This window comes from Pteropus medius, unplaced genomic scaffold (assembly GCF_902729225.1).
Source record: "Pteropus medius unplaced genomic scaffold, Ma_sr-lr_union100, whole genome shotgun sequence".
Lineage (NCBI taxonomy): Eukaryota > Metazoa > Chordata > Mammalia > Chiroptera > Pteropodidae > Pteropus > Pteropus medius.
Window position 1 is genome coordinate 2,377,638 of NW_024347791.1, and position 16,773 is coordinate 2,394,410.

The following is a 16,773-nucleotide window of genomic DNA, read 5'->3' on the forward strand; positions in this document are numbered from 1 at the left end:
CCAGCTTTGGTGGGGGGCAGAGGCACCCCCGCCCTCCTGGAAATGCAAAAAATACATGTGGTCAAGACACGGCTTAGAAACAAACCCACTTTAATTGAGAGTGTACACAGAGCTCTGGGGGAGTGGGGGTGTGACTAGGAGAGATCAGGTCACACACCTGTCCTGGACAAGGTACCTGGTCTGCTTGGAGGGTTCAGGCAGGGGCTGGGGGGGAGCATAGAAGCAGGGTCAGAGTCGCTGCTGTGGCAGCAGGGCCAGGCCAAGGCATCGGAGTGCAGAGCTGAGGCCAGGGCTGCAGTGTGTGTGTGTGTGTGTGTGTGTGTGTGTGTGTGTTCACATGTATATACGTTATATACATGGGCACAATGTACACAGAATCTACAGGAGCCCTCAGAGACCGGTCTAGGGACAGGATCGGGGAGAAGACACCTCCAACCCCTGAAGGGGCCAAGGCAGCATGGGGAGAGGGGCCATGTCAGGGTGTGTGCTGAACACACAGACCTAGCTCTGCTTCTGCCACTCATAGCCTTGCTGTGTGACCCAGGGCAAGTTACTGACCCTCTCTGGCCTTGGAAAGATTCACTAGATGATCACTAAAATTCCTTGTGGCCCTAAACGTGAATATTTTTCAGGAGATTAAAATACGAAATGTATTTGTTAAGAGCTGATGACAAGAGCCTTTGGTCTACAGGTTCAAATCCCACCAGGCCTGGTACCCAGCACAGCCCGGTCCCAGGCACAGGGAAAAGATCCTCTGGGGGCCTTGCCAGCTACTCTCGGGCTCAGCTCTGGCTCCCAGCTGCTCCCCCATGCCTCTTGACAGCTTCGTGTGCAGAAGGCAGTGGGACAGCAGGGGTGGGCAGAGGCCCAGAGGGTGGAGGGAAAGAGGCCAGGGCTGGAGAAGGCCCCGGCCTTAGGGGCACAGAGCCCATCGTTCCTCCTCTTTGTTTCCTAGCACACAGTGGACCCAGCACCCAGTAGGTGCTCAATAAATGCTTGAGGAACGAGCACAGTCATGGGCAGCCTGGTTCTAGGAAGAGTTCTTTCCTGAACTAGCTGGAGGGGGAGAAGCGGGCAGGGCTGGGGCATGTCACTTCCCCCTCTGAGTCTCGGCCGCCTCCTCTGTGACACAGGGGCAGGAGAAGCAACAGCCCCAGTGGCCTGGCCCACCTGTGTGAGTGTAAACTGTAAAGCTCAGTACGGAGGGCAGTGTCCAGCTGCAGACAGGCCACGGGACCCCCATCTGAGAGCAGGGGAGGAGAGTGTCCCCAGCGGAAGCCGTGGATCTGAACTGAGTGGGAGCCTGGCCAACGAGGGGTCACTAGGCTTTTACAGTACAAGGATTTCCATTTCTACCACTACACACGACACGAAGACAGCTGTAACAACAAAGCACAACCAGCAGATGGGAGGAACCTGGGAGGGGAGGCTGAGGAAGGAGGAGGGCGGTCCAGGAGATGGACATGGTCCAGGGGATGGACGTGGTCCAGGAGACGTGGCCACGTTCCCTTCAAACACGGATGTCCCTGGCTCGATTTCAGGGACAGCCAGGGGTCACCTTGATGGGCCAGGGTGGAAATAGCTGAGCAGAGGCCAAAAGTTTGAGGATTGGGGGGAGGGGTCTCCCAGCTGCCACCTAAACCAAGCTGGGTGTCACGCCAGGACAGTGGAGCCCTTTCCCATCAGCTCTGGGTGCTGTTTTCATCCTGTTACTGTTCCAGGAGGTTCGGTCGGGTGCAGGGGTCCTGGTCCCTCTGGCACCAGCGTTTCTTATACCCTAGGGACAGGAAGACTCCGACGTGGGTCCCTGCAGAAATCCAAGTGTCTCCCAACTTTGTCTCCTGCCCTTTGGAGATCCATCCCCGAACGGAGATGCTGGGCCCACGGGGGAAAGAGGAATCAGCGGGAAGTGGCAAGAAGGCAGAAGGTACAGAGGTTAGCGGCCGGGGCGCTCCAGTCTGGCACCAAAGGTCTTCGAACGCGATGCCACTGGGGTCTCGTCGGGGGGATGCGGGCATCTGGCGCCATCTCCCGTAAGGCACTGCCCAAGCCCCACCCCAGCGTCCCTCCCGCTCACTGGATGGTGCATTTGTCCCGCTCTCGGGCCTGGCCCTCCCGCAGGACCTTGGCCTTGATGTACTTGAGGTCACTGTTGACGCTGGGGCGGCGGGCGAAGGGCGAGACCATGCCGTAGGCGTCTGTCTCCTTGACGCGGCGCATGCAGAAGGGCCGGGGGTGGAAGGTGTCACCATACTGCACCGAGATCTTGCGATGCAGGGCCGGGCTCATCTCGTGCGGCAGCTTGGCCATGCTGAAGAGCACGTAGAACATCTCGTCCACGTTGGTGTTTTTCTTAGCCGACACCTCGAAGTAGGCGCAGTTCTCGTCCCCCGACACCAGCAGCTCGGCCTCGGTGGCGGCCACCTGGCGGCACAGCTCGCTGTGGTCGTTCTTGTTGCCGCAGATGACCATGGGCAGCTCCCCCACCTCCTTGGTCTTGTTCTTCAGGCAGGACTTGACCTCTAGGATCTGCTTCTGGAGGCGCTTGACCTCGTCGAAGGACTCCCGGTTATCCAGGCTGAACACCAGGATGAAGACGTCGCCTGTGGGGAGAGAAATCCCGGGCGGTGAGTTCGCAGGCGGCTCCGGACCAGCCCCTCCCCACAGGACACGCAGCCCTAACGTGGCACTGCCTGGTTCAGACACGGTTCATTCACCCTGCATTTCCCTGCAGGACTGGAGACGGGGTGAGTGGCTTGTGAGCTTGTGGGGACAGCATCAGGGTAATAATAATAAGCGCCTGAGGCACAGGAGGAGCTCGGAGGACTGGCATGGGGCAGGCCTGGGTGAGCGTCTTGCCTTTTCCACTCACTGGCCACTTGGTCCCGACCTTAGTTCCCCCAGCTGTCCCACGCGGATGAAACGCTGCCTCGCGGGGTGATCTCGAGGGTCGCGGGAGATACGACTGCAGTGGCACATGCTCATTCGCCTCGGGATCAATAATGGTCATGAGAGCAAGCACCTGTGGGAGCCAGCGTGGGGCGCACGCTTCGTGCACATTTTTAACCTGACTCCTCAAAACACCTCCGTGAGATTTCATCACCTTCGCGCTGTAGGTGAACAAACAGGCTCGGAAAGGGTGAGCGACCTGCCCCCAGATCATACAGCTTCAGCGCGGCCAGGCCGAGATTTGCGCCCGAGTCTGTCCCCCTCCGCCCGAGCCTCGCACACACAGGTGCCCTCTGCTTCTTGAATAAATCACGGACGAAGCCGTGAATGCTGGCCTCCAAGGCCCACACTATCCCTAGTTTAGCTCACTGCATCGCTCGAGACACCTTTGGATCTGAAACAGGAACCGCGTGGAGGCGGTGGGGGGTGACAGGGAGGGAGAGAGAGGGCTAGTGCCTTCGTCCTGATTTCCACATCTCTCTACAGCGATCATGGTCTCACGCACAAAGCACCGTCCTCACTTAGGCCTCAACTCTTTAGAACCTGTGGTGAGACGTAAAGATCCCTGTTTTACAAACGAGGAAACGGAGGGTCAGGGGCACTGGTGACTGGCCCAAGTCCCCGAGAGGAAAATCAAGCCATTCCAGCTCTGGCGGCACTGCTGCCCATTCCTCTGGACCCCAGAGCACGCCATTTGTCCCCCAATGCTAGCACGTGCCACACTCAGAACCGTGTTCCGGCCAACAGTGCGCTCTGGAGCAGAGGGGGCCTTGATCACGCGCTCCTTGTCTCCTTGTGCCCAGTGCACGGTGTGGGGTCCTAAAGCCGCATGAATGGACAGGATGGGAAGGAATGAACGTGGGATGGGCTGCTTAGGAAAGCACCTGCAAGGCATGCCAGCCTGGCAACCGCTTCCGCCTGGGCTGCCAAACCCGCTTTGTTAGGCTAATCCTGGGCCCCCGAGGATTCTGCCGCCTGGACATATTCAGATGCAAGGCTATGGCGCCAAGCTTCAGAGATGGCCGGCTGGCAGCTGGAAGGAAGGCCGGCGGTGGGATGAATGGTTTTCAGAGGGTCCTGGTCACCAGCGCCGGGTTGGAAAATGAGGCCCAGGTAGGTGAGCGAAAAAGCAAGCCGCAGACAGATGTGCTCGGAATGATATAGGCATGTAAACAAAAAAACAGACAAAATGCTCTCTGTTATGGGGATGTGGGTATGAATGTCAATGTGTTCATGGGGGTTCTGGAAGAGTCCACACCAGACTGATGGGGTGTCCACCTCCAGGGAGGAGGCAAGAGCCTGGGGTGGGGTCAGGGGTCAAGGGGGCTTTTTAGCCTTGTCCATGTGTTTAAAAGAGGGCGTGTGTTTGTGCTATTATTCGAATAATTAAAATTAATTTTGGAAATATGCACCTGGTCTTTCTCTCGGAAACTCCCCTTCCTCCTTCTGACGCATTTAGCCTCATTTACATCGGCCGGTGCGCAGGCCCCTCCCCGAGGCAGGGAGAGCTAACATTCCTGCAATCCGCACAGTGCGCTAGAAGAACCCCCCACCCCCAACACGCACGCACGTGTGTTCCTCCAGTCCTTGAGGCCTCACTGGCGGGAAGCAAGGGCGTGCCTGCTGGGCGGCTGGGGAGCCTGAGATGCAGACCTCTGCTTGCATGTTTAAGCCACCCTAATGGTGGGGCCAGGACTCGGACTCGGGTCAACCCAGGGCTCCTTCTATCCACACCTTCCCAAATAGGGGAAGATGGGTCTGAGCATGATCTGGGTCAGATGGTCAGCAGGACAGCCCGGAAGAGGAAGCTGTCTGCCCAGGGACTCGAGGAGGGGTCTCGGCCGGGGCTTGGGGGAAAGGTGGGCATGGCCTGGTTTCTCACTGCAGAAGTATATGAGTTGGGGGTTATTTGGGTGGTGGCTGGAGGGTTACTTGTTCAACTCCTCCCCTCATCACTGCCCAGCGGCGGGTGGGGCATGGCTTGGGAAATGACTGCAGAGCCCTGGCAGGGACCTTGTCAACGCTGCTTTAAGACCGATGTTTACGGAGCACTTAATCTCTGCTCACCCGGCACTTTTCGTGTTAACTCATGTATTCTCACGATGACCTCCGGGATGGGGGCCGTGTGATGCCAACATACAGATGAGAAAGCTGAGGCACAAAGGGATAAAGTCCAAGTCCAGAGGGACAAAACCAGGAAGCAGGGGAATGGGACTCGGACCCGGGCAGACCGGTTTCTGGGCCCGCCCTCCCGGCTACCACACGAAACTGCCTGAGTCACATAAATGATGGTCGATTCCCGCATCTCCCCCTGTCCCCTTCATCCCCAGCAGTCTCCCTGCCCCTCCTCACACTCCCAGCAGGGCCAAGGGGCTACAGGAGAGCTTAGTGGTAAAGCGAGAGACAGACCGCCATTTACCAGCTGTGTCACCACCTGGAGTAACTTAACCCCTGTGGGCCTCAGTTTCCCCACTCGTAAAACAGAAGCAAATGCCAACCTCCTGGGTGAGTTGTGAGGATTAATAAATACATGCCAAGCTCTAAGAGTGGGCCCCAGCACGTAGCTCTTGAGAAGTGTGAGCTATCGCCATCACCAATACTGTGATTATCATCGACCCCTAGCATGAGCAGGCCGCCTGCCCGCCCTCTGGCTTGCCACTGCCCAGGACCAACCCTTACCACTCTGAGAGGCAGCAAGGGCTTAGGGTTTCAACAGCCCTGAGCCCAGCAGACTGACCACGGGCCCTGGAGCTCTGTGGGGTCACCGCCTGCTGGAAGAAGGCAGCAGCCTCTCTGTTCCCTGGGGAGGAAAATCCCCAGCGCCCGTCTGCATCGGCTCCTGATCTGCAAGGTAGCACTGGCAGTCGTGAGTGATCCATCCAGAGTCGGACAGAATGGAATGTGAGCCCCGGCTCCGTCATCTGCTCAGGCAAGCAGCAGGACCTCTCTGACCCTCACGGTGCCAGGGGGCTTGTTGCGAGCTTCCTCTCAGACGATGGATGTGCAAGTGCTTTGCAAACTGTAAAGTGCCAAGCACGCACGCCCACATATGTGGCGCCCAGGCCCGCCCCCGGCACCCACCTGTGAGGATGGAGAGCCTGCGCATGGCGGGGAAGGGGTGGTTGCCAGACGTGTCCAGGATGTCCAGCTGGTACATGTCGCCACGGATGTTGTAGACCTTCCGGTGGAAGTCCTCGATGGTGGGCGTGTACTGATCCTCGAAGCGGCCATTGAGGAAGCGAGAGACGATGGAGCTCTTGCCTACCCTCGAGGCGCCAAGCACCACCATGCGGTACGAGTTCTTGGCGGGCACGCTGAACGTGCAGTTCCCGCTGGAGAAGGTCTTCATCATGGCTCGGGGCTGTGGCAGAGAGCAGGGAGCAGGTGTCAGGAGGCCTCGGCCTTGGCCCTGCAGCCTGGCTCCTGACTAAGTCTCGGTTTTGTGTTAAAATGGGAACACTGGACTAGGGTCTCTCCAAGGGGCCTTGGAGTCCTAGCTGTTCATTCATTCATGTTCTCTCTCGTTTCTTTCCTCCCTCACTCACCCACTCACCCATTCATTCACCCTCGCGTTCATTTACCCCCTTATTTATGCCAGCACAGGACTGCTGGGGCTCGAATTCTCACTTTACCACCAACTCGGGACTGCTCCTGAGCAAGCAGCCTGACTTCCTGGCTTTCTCATCTATACAATGGGCTGGACTCCCTGGGCTGTTGTAAAGGGCTCCGCACACGGCGAGATCTCAAAAGCATTCACTCTGGTTGGACTCGTTCTTTCCCTGGTCCACCTGTCCTTTCCAGCTCTGGCTTCCCAGGAGCCTATGACTCCGGGACACGACATGAGGAAGGCTCTAGAGAGCATTTCTCAAGCACAGGGTGCCATGGCCTTTCAGTCCTCTCAGGAAGAAGGGAGAGGCCATGTCTAGACCACATCCTCCACGCCAGGGCCTGGGGCTGCCCAGCGATTTTTACCTCCCAGGCCCTGGGTTCTCCCACCTCCAGGAGACCCAGAGACCGGGGCTAGGGCATGTGGGTCAGAGAAATGACCTGTGAACAACTCAAGTCCCTCATAACGCCAAGGGTTTATGGACCTGGGGGCATACCCAGAACTTTCTACGGGAGCCTCGTGGAAGGGGCTGAAATGGATCCAAGCTCCAAATCTCAAGTGGACATAAGTAAACCTCCAGGGGCTCCATCAGGCCCACCCCAAAGGCCATTCACAGCTCAGCCACCCTCCTTTCCTATCTCAGCTCCAGGAGAAGCCTCCAGAACCCATAAGTCTCCATCACTCGAGTTCGTTTAAGCTCTGCTGAGATCTGCCTCCACTCCCTGGCCAAACCCAAAACACCCTCTTCCCTTTACATCTCCGGGTCTGGCTCGAATGCCCCCTCCTCTCGGCAGGTTTCCTTCACCCCCCGGCCCATCCAGCAGGAATCCCTCCCCTCTCCAGAGAAGAGGAACTACAAATGGACACAGGCCTGCTGAAATATGGATCCCCAGGCTGCCCACGTGCTTCTGCAGGTTGGGCACTGCACAAAGCACCCGGTTAGGTGGGAAAGTGGGGGGCTGTCTTTGTGGATTTAACTGCTCGGAGAAGGTACTTTTTTTCTATTTGCACAAAGGGCCGCATATGCAAGTTACAACTGGTCCCCGGCGATTAGTCTGGAGTGCCTCATCCATTTACCCTGAGGCTCTCTCCAACATCATAATGTTCCATCTGCCACGACACCAAGAGACCTGAGGCAGAGAGCTCCGACATGCGAGTCCCCCGGCAATGCCATGCTCAGGACACTCAGGCACCAGCATCTACCCACCTGCCCAACCGAGTTGCTGTGCAGTCAACCGACTCCCAAAAACACTCTTTTAAAAAGCGCTTATTGGTAGCGTTTGTCAATTTCCACGGTGTACATACTGCCACCATGGCCAAGTCCAAGTTACCAAGATGATCTCAATGGAAGAATTGCAAAGAGACGCACACAATAAGCCCGCCCAGCACACCGCTGACCCCCGGCCTGGAGCCACAACAATCACCGCTCACCAGGCCCCTGCCATGTGCCAAGCACTGCACTAAGTATAGAAAAATAATAATAGCTGACATTTATTTTGCAGTTAATGCATGCCAGAGTGTTCTCAGTGCTGAACATGTAATAACCCACTTCCTCCCTCAGTAATCTCAGAAGGTAGATGGAGTTATCCCAATTTACAGATAAGGAATTGAAGCACAGAGAAGTTTAGGAACTTGCTCATGGTTACCCAGCAAAGGAGGGATTTGACCCCAGGCAGTCTGCCCCAGGCTATGAAGTCTCCTCACCACCTCCCTGCTAGTGATACTTATTATCTTCCCCACTTTACAAATAAGGACCCTGATGCTTAAAAGCTACGTGACTGGCCCATTTAATTAATAAGGGAGCCAGGACAGGGACTCCAAGCCTGAGACCTCCACGTTACCCATCCAAGTCATGCCTGAAGCCATCTTCCAATTTATCCCACAGGGTGTCAGTGCCATTTACACAGCAGGTGCTCTATAAGTGATCCATGAATGAATGAAGCGAATGGCTCTGCCTTTGGAGCTCACTCAGAGCATCCTTCTGGGGTCTTCTCCCTCCACTCTCGCTGTGCCTGGCTGTGCCTGTGCCTCGCTGTGCCTGGCTCGCTGTGATGAGGAGGGTCTCAGTGCCCTGGGCACACTCGTGAGCGGGCAGCCGGGGGCGGGGGGATGCAAAACCAACAGTGGTGAGCCCTTCCCAACCTGGGCTTTCTGCAGGGATGAGGGAAAAGAGGCCCCGCATCGGGACAACCCCCTCTCCAAGTCCCTCTGCAGGGAGCCTGACTCTGCTGGTGGTCACCTCTGTAGAGACAGAGAGGGAAGAAGGCCAGCAGCCCCCCAGGGACGGTGTTCGTCTATATTGCTGCCTGCTCCAGCCTCTAGCCCAGAGCTCCTGGTACAGACACGTTAATATCAGTGACTAAATGGGCTAAGGAAGTCAGAGAGAGGAGGCAGGGGGTCCGAGAGTGGAGGCAGGGTCCAGGAGGTGGGCAGGGGGTCCGAGGGGGAGTGGAGGCAGGGGGTCAGTGGGAGGTAAAGAAGGGGAAAAAACCTGGCTTTCTTCTCCAAGAATTCTGTGAGTCTTCACCTCAGCCACATGGGGTTGCAGACACCTGGATGCCAGGTGACAGCACCTCTGTGGGCTCTGCTTCCCACCCCTCCATAGTTCTTCCCTTTTCCTCCCCCAAAGGAGGCACCGTGGGCAGCGTTGTGGGCATAGCTTCTCCTCCCCACTGTCTGCTCTTCTCTATCGGCCAAACTGATCCTACACAGTGAGGAGCAGACAGGGGTTAGAGTTCAAAGGACCCTTTTAGAGTTTAGAGTCCCACCCTGGAGGCCCAGAGAGAAGTTAAGAGGGACCATTATTAGCGGCATGAGTACCCGAATGCAATTTCTCTGACTCTCTGCTGATCCCACCCCAGGGCCATTCTAAGGGCACCAGGGAGGCAGAAAGGCCCAGAGCAAAGATGAGGTAGAGGGGAGCAGGATGGGGGAACAGTAGCCACAGCCAGGCAGGCTTCCATCATGCTGGGAGCTTTGTGTGCCTTCTTCCAATGACTTCACAGCAGCCCCATGAAGAGGGGACCACCATTGGACAGACAGGACACGAGGTCAGAGAGGCTGAGTCACTTGCCCCAGTTCACACAGATGACTGGCCAGACCAGGATTAAAATCAGGCTGCTTGCTCCAAAGCCTGGGCTCTTATCTCTGTGAAGACCCACCTCCCCAGGCCAAAACCAGTACCTTTCAAGACAGTGTCTGACACAGTGAAGCCTCAGCTGGAGTCAGGCAGGGGGAATGACCCCTAAAGCCTACTGTATTCTCATCCCCTCTCTCCCTGCCCGGGACTCTCCCCCAAATCCTGCCCAGCAGCTCCCAGCGAATGCATCTGGGGACTCGCCCCCTTCTCTTTGGAGCCCCTCCTCTAGGGCCTGGAGGGGTCAGTTGAGCAAGGACAGCAGGACAAGAGAGTGGATGTGTCCTCCTCCCTATAAGTACCCCAGAGCTTGTGTCACTGCACCGCCCTGCCCCCGCCCTCCCACACACTCCAAGCCTCCTCCATTAGGGCACATCCTGGCCTCCCTGGACACACACGGACTCACTGGCCTCATTCCCACGCTAAGGCTAGTACTGGGGGCTTTGCGAGCCAGCTTCACCACCTTTGGTGGCTCAGGATGGAAGAAAGCAGGCAGGCACGAGCTGCTGGCAGCCAGCGCTGCCTCTCACCAGCTCAGCAACCTTGGACAAATGGTCTAGCCTGTGGCGTTGGTCATCTCTCAAAGGGATATGGTAGGAACAAACCTGAGAGTCCAGTGAGGAGCCAGGAGGCTGATATAGCTCTCGGCGTACAGGAAGCAGGTTCTTCGTTTTGTGGTGCTTCCTCTTAGCAGCCTAGGGGCTGCCTGGAGAAGCCAGGTGGGGTGGGACTGGAGTGTAGGCAGAGGTCTTAGGGGTTCTCATTTGTCTCCCTGAAGCCTGAATCATGGGCTCCTGAGCTGGCTGCCCCTCCCAGCCCAGCCTCCTCCCCCTCATGAGGTCCTGGACACGTCCTTCCGCATCCTCTCAGGCCTGAGGGCAAAGGCAGGAGAGGTCAGAGAGAGCCCCTCAGAGGTGCTGAGTGAAGGACACCTATCCTGGGAGGGGATCGCCCAGGAAATGCACTCCTTGCACCAACTCAAGAAAAGTCAAGGACCTCTGGACAAGGAAGCTGCTCCTTGATCTTCCCTCCTCAGAGGCCCTCACCAGGTCTGGGGGTAGGGGCACCAACTGGCCAAATCTCAGCCCCAACTCCCAGCCAGGTGTCAGCTGGGTAGGAAGGAGGGTAAGGTGCTTGGGGAAGGTAAGTGCTGCTTCCTCCCTGAGCCTCAGTTTCCTCATATTTAAATGAGCTATTACTCCAGATCTCTTAAACGGAAGCGCCTATCACCAAATCTAACCCAGAGTAGACGATCGGTCAGTTCTTACCTGGGATAAGTAAGGAGCCTAGCACCCAGCCTGACGCATAGTTGGTGCTCCACTAATTTAATATTCTCTAGATATATAAAGTTGCCGTACGGTCCTGGCACATAGTAGGAGTTCGAACAGTTTAACTATGCTAGTCATGTAAAGCTTCACCTCGCCTTCCTCTAACGAGCCTTGAACCTTTTCCCCCCGGCTTCCCCACTTCACGTTAGATCCCGAGTTCTGTCGGGCGTCTCCTACCTGGGAATGGCGGGCTCGGCCTCTGGCTCGGCTCGGAGGGCTGCCTGGAAGCGCCTGGAGGTGCGGGGAACAACCTGCCTCTCCGGCCGCCGAGTCTTCCAGGGTCTGCGGCGACTCCCCGGTCACTGCGCCCGGCTCCTCCTCTGCGCCGCGCGGGGCGCTGGGCCGGGCGCAGCCGGGCGAGGGTGCACGGGGAGCTGGTGCTCCATGGGTGGGTTCCGAGGGCTCGGCGGGGCCTGGGCGCTGGGCGGGCTCCGGCTCGCCGCCGCCGGCCCTGCCCTGCCCGGACCCGGGGGACTCCTGCTGAGCCAGGTGCCCGGAGGCACGGGGACGTCTGATCCCGGGGTCCCCGCCTGGGGCTCCGGGCTGGGAAGAGAGCGGTAGGGGAGACTCAGGAGCTTAATGAGAGTCCTTAGAGACTCCTGAAGGATCCTTTGGAGGTGGTTGTGGGTGCGTGCTTGGGTGCGTGCCGTGGGTAGACGCACCCGTCCTGCTCGCCTATGCTACCTTCTCCGCCAGGTCGCTCAGGTTAGGCGCGCCGGTCGGCGTGGCCGCGGCCTCCTCCTCTCGCAGCTCTGCAATTCTCTCCCTTTCTCCCTGCGAGCGACGCCAGCAGCTGAAGGAGGAGCAGGGCGCTCCGCTCCGCGCGCGTGTGGGCGGGGGCCTTGAACGCCACCCCAAGGTTTCGCAGCTGCGAGTTAGCTTTAAACCGGCTCCTCCCACTTAACCTTCTTTGGCCCCCAAAGCTGGCGAACTTTCTGCGGGGCCTCGGCTTCTCCCTCCTTCCTTTTCCCAGAGGCAAACGCCCCACAGGGCGAGGTCAAAGGTCCCTCCGAAAAGTGATTGGAGCGCAGGATCCTGATGGCGGCCCAGTGGCAGAAGCCCAGCACAGGCTTAGGGGCCCCTCTGTTGCCCCTGCTAGCGTCCCCCACCGACCCGTCGCGCGGTGCCCATCCGCCCCTTCTGCGACCCTGAGCAGCCTGTCCCGCCGCCCCGCGCTGGCCACCGCCTGCCGGAGCCCGCTCACCCTCCTGCGCCAGGCGCCCCGCCCCCGGACTGCGCTCGGCCAATGGGAGGCGGGTCCCGCGGCCTGGTCCCGCCCCTGCAGCCCCGCCCCCGTCCGCCTGGCCACCGCAGTCTGGCGCTCCGCGTGCCTGGGCGCGTGGGGCCGGGGCCGCGCTGGTGGCGTGCGGGGGCGCACGCCACGACCGAAAAGCAGCACGGGCTTCGGAGGCTGACGTCTGCACTCGCCCTCGACACGCACACCACCTGGGCCGCAGGTGACTTGCGGGGGCTCCGCCGCCAATCGGCCGGGGTCCCCAGCAGCTGGTGCTGGGTCCGGCAGCAGCCAGCGCTCGGTAGTACCCGTGCCCTCCTCCGTCGCAGAAATCTCCAGGTGGCCAGGTGCCCGGCCCCAAGCCGCCGCCTCACTCCCGAGGTCTCAGGGCCCGCGGGACTCCTTAGGATGGCACATGGGCCGCGCACGTGCCGCCGCCAGGAGGGGCCGCGGAGTCACCTTGGCCTGGCGCGCCTGAATGGAGGTCTGCGCGGCGCGCAGGTCTGGGAGAGCACTGTAGAGAGAGCCTTGCCGGGATTTGCGGGGGTGGACGTACCGGGTGCCCTTGGCCAGCTCCTCTCTCACTTCGATTCTCCCCACTTTGAACTAGAGCAGACATCAGTCATTCTCACTGTGCCATATCCAGACACCATTTATTAGTATTTTCTTTAAATCCCAGACCCACTTTCCCTTCCCTGAAACACGTTTTTTAGAGAATCGTTATATCACTGCCTTAAATGGGAAACCAGTATCACTTGCCATAAATAGAAGGTAAGAGTAAAAATAAGCACAATGAAAACAAACGAAGGTTATTAAATTCTAGCTGGAAACTGGCCTGCCAAAGTGCCCTCTGTGAACAAGGGAGATTAGCATGGTTTGGAGAGGTGCTAAAGACTTATTAGCACCCTACAGAGACTTTCTCCTCTAAGTTACCTGGAGGTTGAAAAGAGAATGTTCTCACTGCGATGTGGTAAAGGGACACAATATTGTATCTGTCAAACCATATTTGGTGTCAGCCGGTGAACTATTGCTCACTTCCAGAGCCCTGGAATTGGAGGATGTCTGCCCATCCTCCCCCTACCAACAGACTTATCTGCCACCTCATGATAAACTCTGGGGTCTGGAGGGCACCATATTGAGGGTCCAGCTCCGTTGGATGAGAGTTTGGCATTCAAGCCCCGTCTCTAACCTCTCATATATTTCCCCTGAGCCAGTCATGGAAATTCTCTGGGCCTTGGTTGGGTCATCTATAAAGTGGGTATGATATGCTAGGTCCACAGAGTGACAAAAGTGCTAACATGGACTTTTGCATTCTAGAAAGTGGCTTGCTCTCCGTCCCCGTGTGCAGTCTCGAGGTTTTTCAGGGAAGTAGGTGGTGCAGATGGAGGTGCAGGGCCTAGCTGGAGGGCACAGCACTTATGCTACTTGTGTTTAATCCCTTAGCTGGAGGAAGTGAAATCTAGGCCTTAGAGGGCTAAGGGATATATGTGCCCAAGGTCGCCCAGCCAGCAAGTGGCAGGATCCCAGCCCAGTGCTCTTTCCGCATCCAGGCTTTGCTTCTAGGAACTGGCTTCAGTCCAGGAGGGTTTGTGCTTAGCTTGACGCACAGAGGTTGTGACCTGGCCATGAACTTGGCAGCAGGAGGTAGGCAGGGTGGCACACTTCACCTGGAAGGCTTGGGTCAGGAGGACTCAGGCCACTGGGCCGGTTCCCCCACTCCCACTCCAGAAACATGGCAGGCGGCCAGCTCTGAGCCTGCCCAGGAACCCATTACCTGCTGCTTCTGCCGAGTTCTTCATCCTGAGCAGGTCACGCTCCACTGACCATATCCCCATATTGAGGGTTGATGTACATGGGAGCTGTGGGGCCTCAGGAGACCCACCTGCCACTGTCTCTACCCTTGCCCCCCCGCACCAACCCCAGCGCAGAATGGCTCAGTCAACAAGCAGGTGCACGTAGGGATCGATGCCCAAAGAAGCTTTATGTGGCAACACCTTACCTCTCACGTGTGCCCACGTTCTGATCCTCCCATTTGCCTCACCATCTCATATGGACCATTTGTCATGGCTAAGTCCTTCCTTACTGGGCTCCTGGTCACCCCTCTATCCCGCCTCACTTCATGACCACTTCAATCATTTTCTAAAAATGCCACCCCCGCTCGAGAATTTTCAATGGCTCCCCGTTGCTTGAGATATAAAATTAAAACTTTTTAGCTCGGCATAGAAGGCATCCAGCCAGGATCTAATTCCCACCACATCCCACCATCAACCTCCATTTCAGCCAAATCGAACCCCTTCTGGGTCCCTCAAAGAGCTGGGATTTCCTTCCCCCAGGCCTTTGTGTATGCCAATCCCTCTAACTACCTTTTTCCCTTTTCTTTAATCCATTGAACTTCTACACATCGTTCAAAGCGTAATGTCCACACCTCTCCCCACAAAGCCTCCTAGCTTTTCTAACAGTGTAAATCTCATCCTGCTCTGGGTTCCCGTGACAACAAAACCTGGCTCTTGCACTGTGGGTAACTGACCATCTCTTTAAGCCTCAGTTTCTTCACCTGTAAAGTGGGTGTTATAATAGTAGCTACCTCCTAGGTCGTCGGGAGGATTAAAAAATACAGTAAAGTGCCTCGCATTGGAGGCTTTGCATAGAATGGCCTTGATCATAATTATCTGCTGTATGGCCTGTGTTACATCCAGCCTCACGTTTTGGACACATGCCTGGTCACCCCCCGTTTGCATGTGAGCTCCTTGGAGTGGGGACGGGCCTGATTCATCTTCGTATTCCCACATCACTAAGGGCAGCATCTTGCATGTTGTGAGTTTTTAATAAACGCTTATTGAATTCTTCTCAGCCAAACAGCCTCGGAGCAGAAGAAATGCACAAGCTCTCCTTGGAGACGAGAGGAAGAAAGGGGTGGGCAGACATGCGAGGCAATTTCATTTAGTCCTCTAACAGCCTCACTTACAGAAGGAGAAACTGAGGCTTGAGGAGGCTGTTCAAAGCCAGGCAGCTAACAAGAGGCCGAACTGGGATCTGAGAGACATTTCTCCAAAGAGTTATAAGATATTTGCCCAATCAATGTTCTGTCACATCCCCAACAGCTTTTCTAGAACAGTGGTTCCTGTTCCTGGCGGAGCCTAAGAATCACCTGGGGGAGATATTAAACAATTACAAAGCCCAGGCTCCTGCTCAGAGATGCTGATTTAATTGCTCTGAGATTTAATCTGCCTGAAATCTATACTGTTTAAAGCTCTTCTGAGTAATTCTGATGTGCAGCCAGGGTTGCCAGAACAGTGGTTCTCAAAGTGTGGTCGCTGTACCAGCAGCATCAGCATCGTATAAGACTTAGTAGAAATACCGGTCCCACCTAAGACCCACTGGATCTGAAGCTCTGAGGTGGGACCCAGCCATCTGGGTTTCAACTAGCCCTCTCAGTAATTCTGATACCTGCCAAAGTCTGAGAACCACTGACCAGAAGATTAAAGTTGGCAAAACCTTAGAGGTCATGTGGCCTGAACTTGACCAAGAGATGGTTTGTGGCCTGACCAAGTTCAACACATGTTAATGGCAGGCTAGACCCAGAGCCCAGGTCTCAACTCCTAGCACAGTGCTCTTTCCTGCTGAGTGCACCATGCAAGGCTGCACAGTCCCTAACTAGGTTTCTGGCCGTGGCAGGCCTGGGCATCTGAATCAGCCTCGAGCCTACAGCAGAGGTCAGCATGTCACCAGCTGCACAAGCCCAGCTGGATCAAGGGTACAGGGTCAGGTGCCAGTGAACGCAGAGAGCAGCTAGCTGGAGGAGACTGGCACCATACTTGGCATTAAGGACCTTGCTAAACACCCTTGGAGGCAGAGTAATAACAGGGGGGTGTCCCCAGGTCAAAGGTCAGCAAGAGCACAGTTGAACCAGTACCTGTGCCCTCCCCCTCATCTGACCCCTTCTGCCTCCTGCTGAGCATAGAGATGGTACTTAATCATATAGTAGGTGTTCAGTAAAAATTGAATGGATGAATGAATGAATGCATGAATGCGTTGTGGTCAGTTTTCTCTTCTTTGCAACAAGAATCTTGGGTCAGATCCTCTTCAAGCCCAATCCGATTCCACATTTCCAAACTGGATGAATCCCACTACAAGTGACTGAGATGCCTTTTAGCCCATGTGTAGTTCTTATGCAAATTAGCAAAAAGCGCCTCCTCCAGGCAGAGGTAGCCCCTCTGTAAGGCTCACAACTTTGGGGGGCAGGGAGAAAGCACAAGCTGAATTTTCTTTGCTGGTGCCCTTGAGCGATAAGCAACCTTCACGACCATACAGGGCAGCCCTTTGTAACCTCATCTAGTCTTTGAAGAATGCACCACAGGACAGTTTTGCAAGCAGCAATGATGACCGGGAGGATGTGATCGTTATATCAGATTGGGCCAAGCTGAGGGTTTGGCCAGAAAAAAAAAACAAGTGGACCAGAGGCTTTTCATCGTAATGAGGGCCATTCATGCAGTCCCCACTCTCCCAGGCGCTGGGTTGG

The 16,773-nt window shown here is 56.6% G+C and overlaps 1 protein-coding gene across 1 annotated transcript; it reads right to left on the reverse strand.

The window, feature by feature from the left end:
- Positions 1-303: 303 nt before the first annotated feature.
- Positions 304-11,596, reverse strand: RASD2 (RASD family member 2). The gene is made up of 3 exons (XM_039877836.1): positions 11,198-11,596; positions 6,031-6,310; positions 304-2,603 (listed from the first exon to the last, which is right to left on the reverse strand). The coding sequence occupies exons 2-3, from the start codon at positions 6,299-6,301 to the stop codon at positions 2,074-2,076; spliced, it is 801 nt and encodes a 266-aa protein (XP_039733770.1). The 5' UTR covers positions 6,302-6,310; positions 11,198-11,596; the 3' UTR covers positions 304-2,073.
- Positions 11,597-16,773: the final 5,177 nt, after the last annotated feature.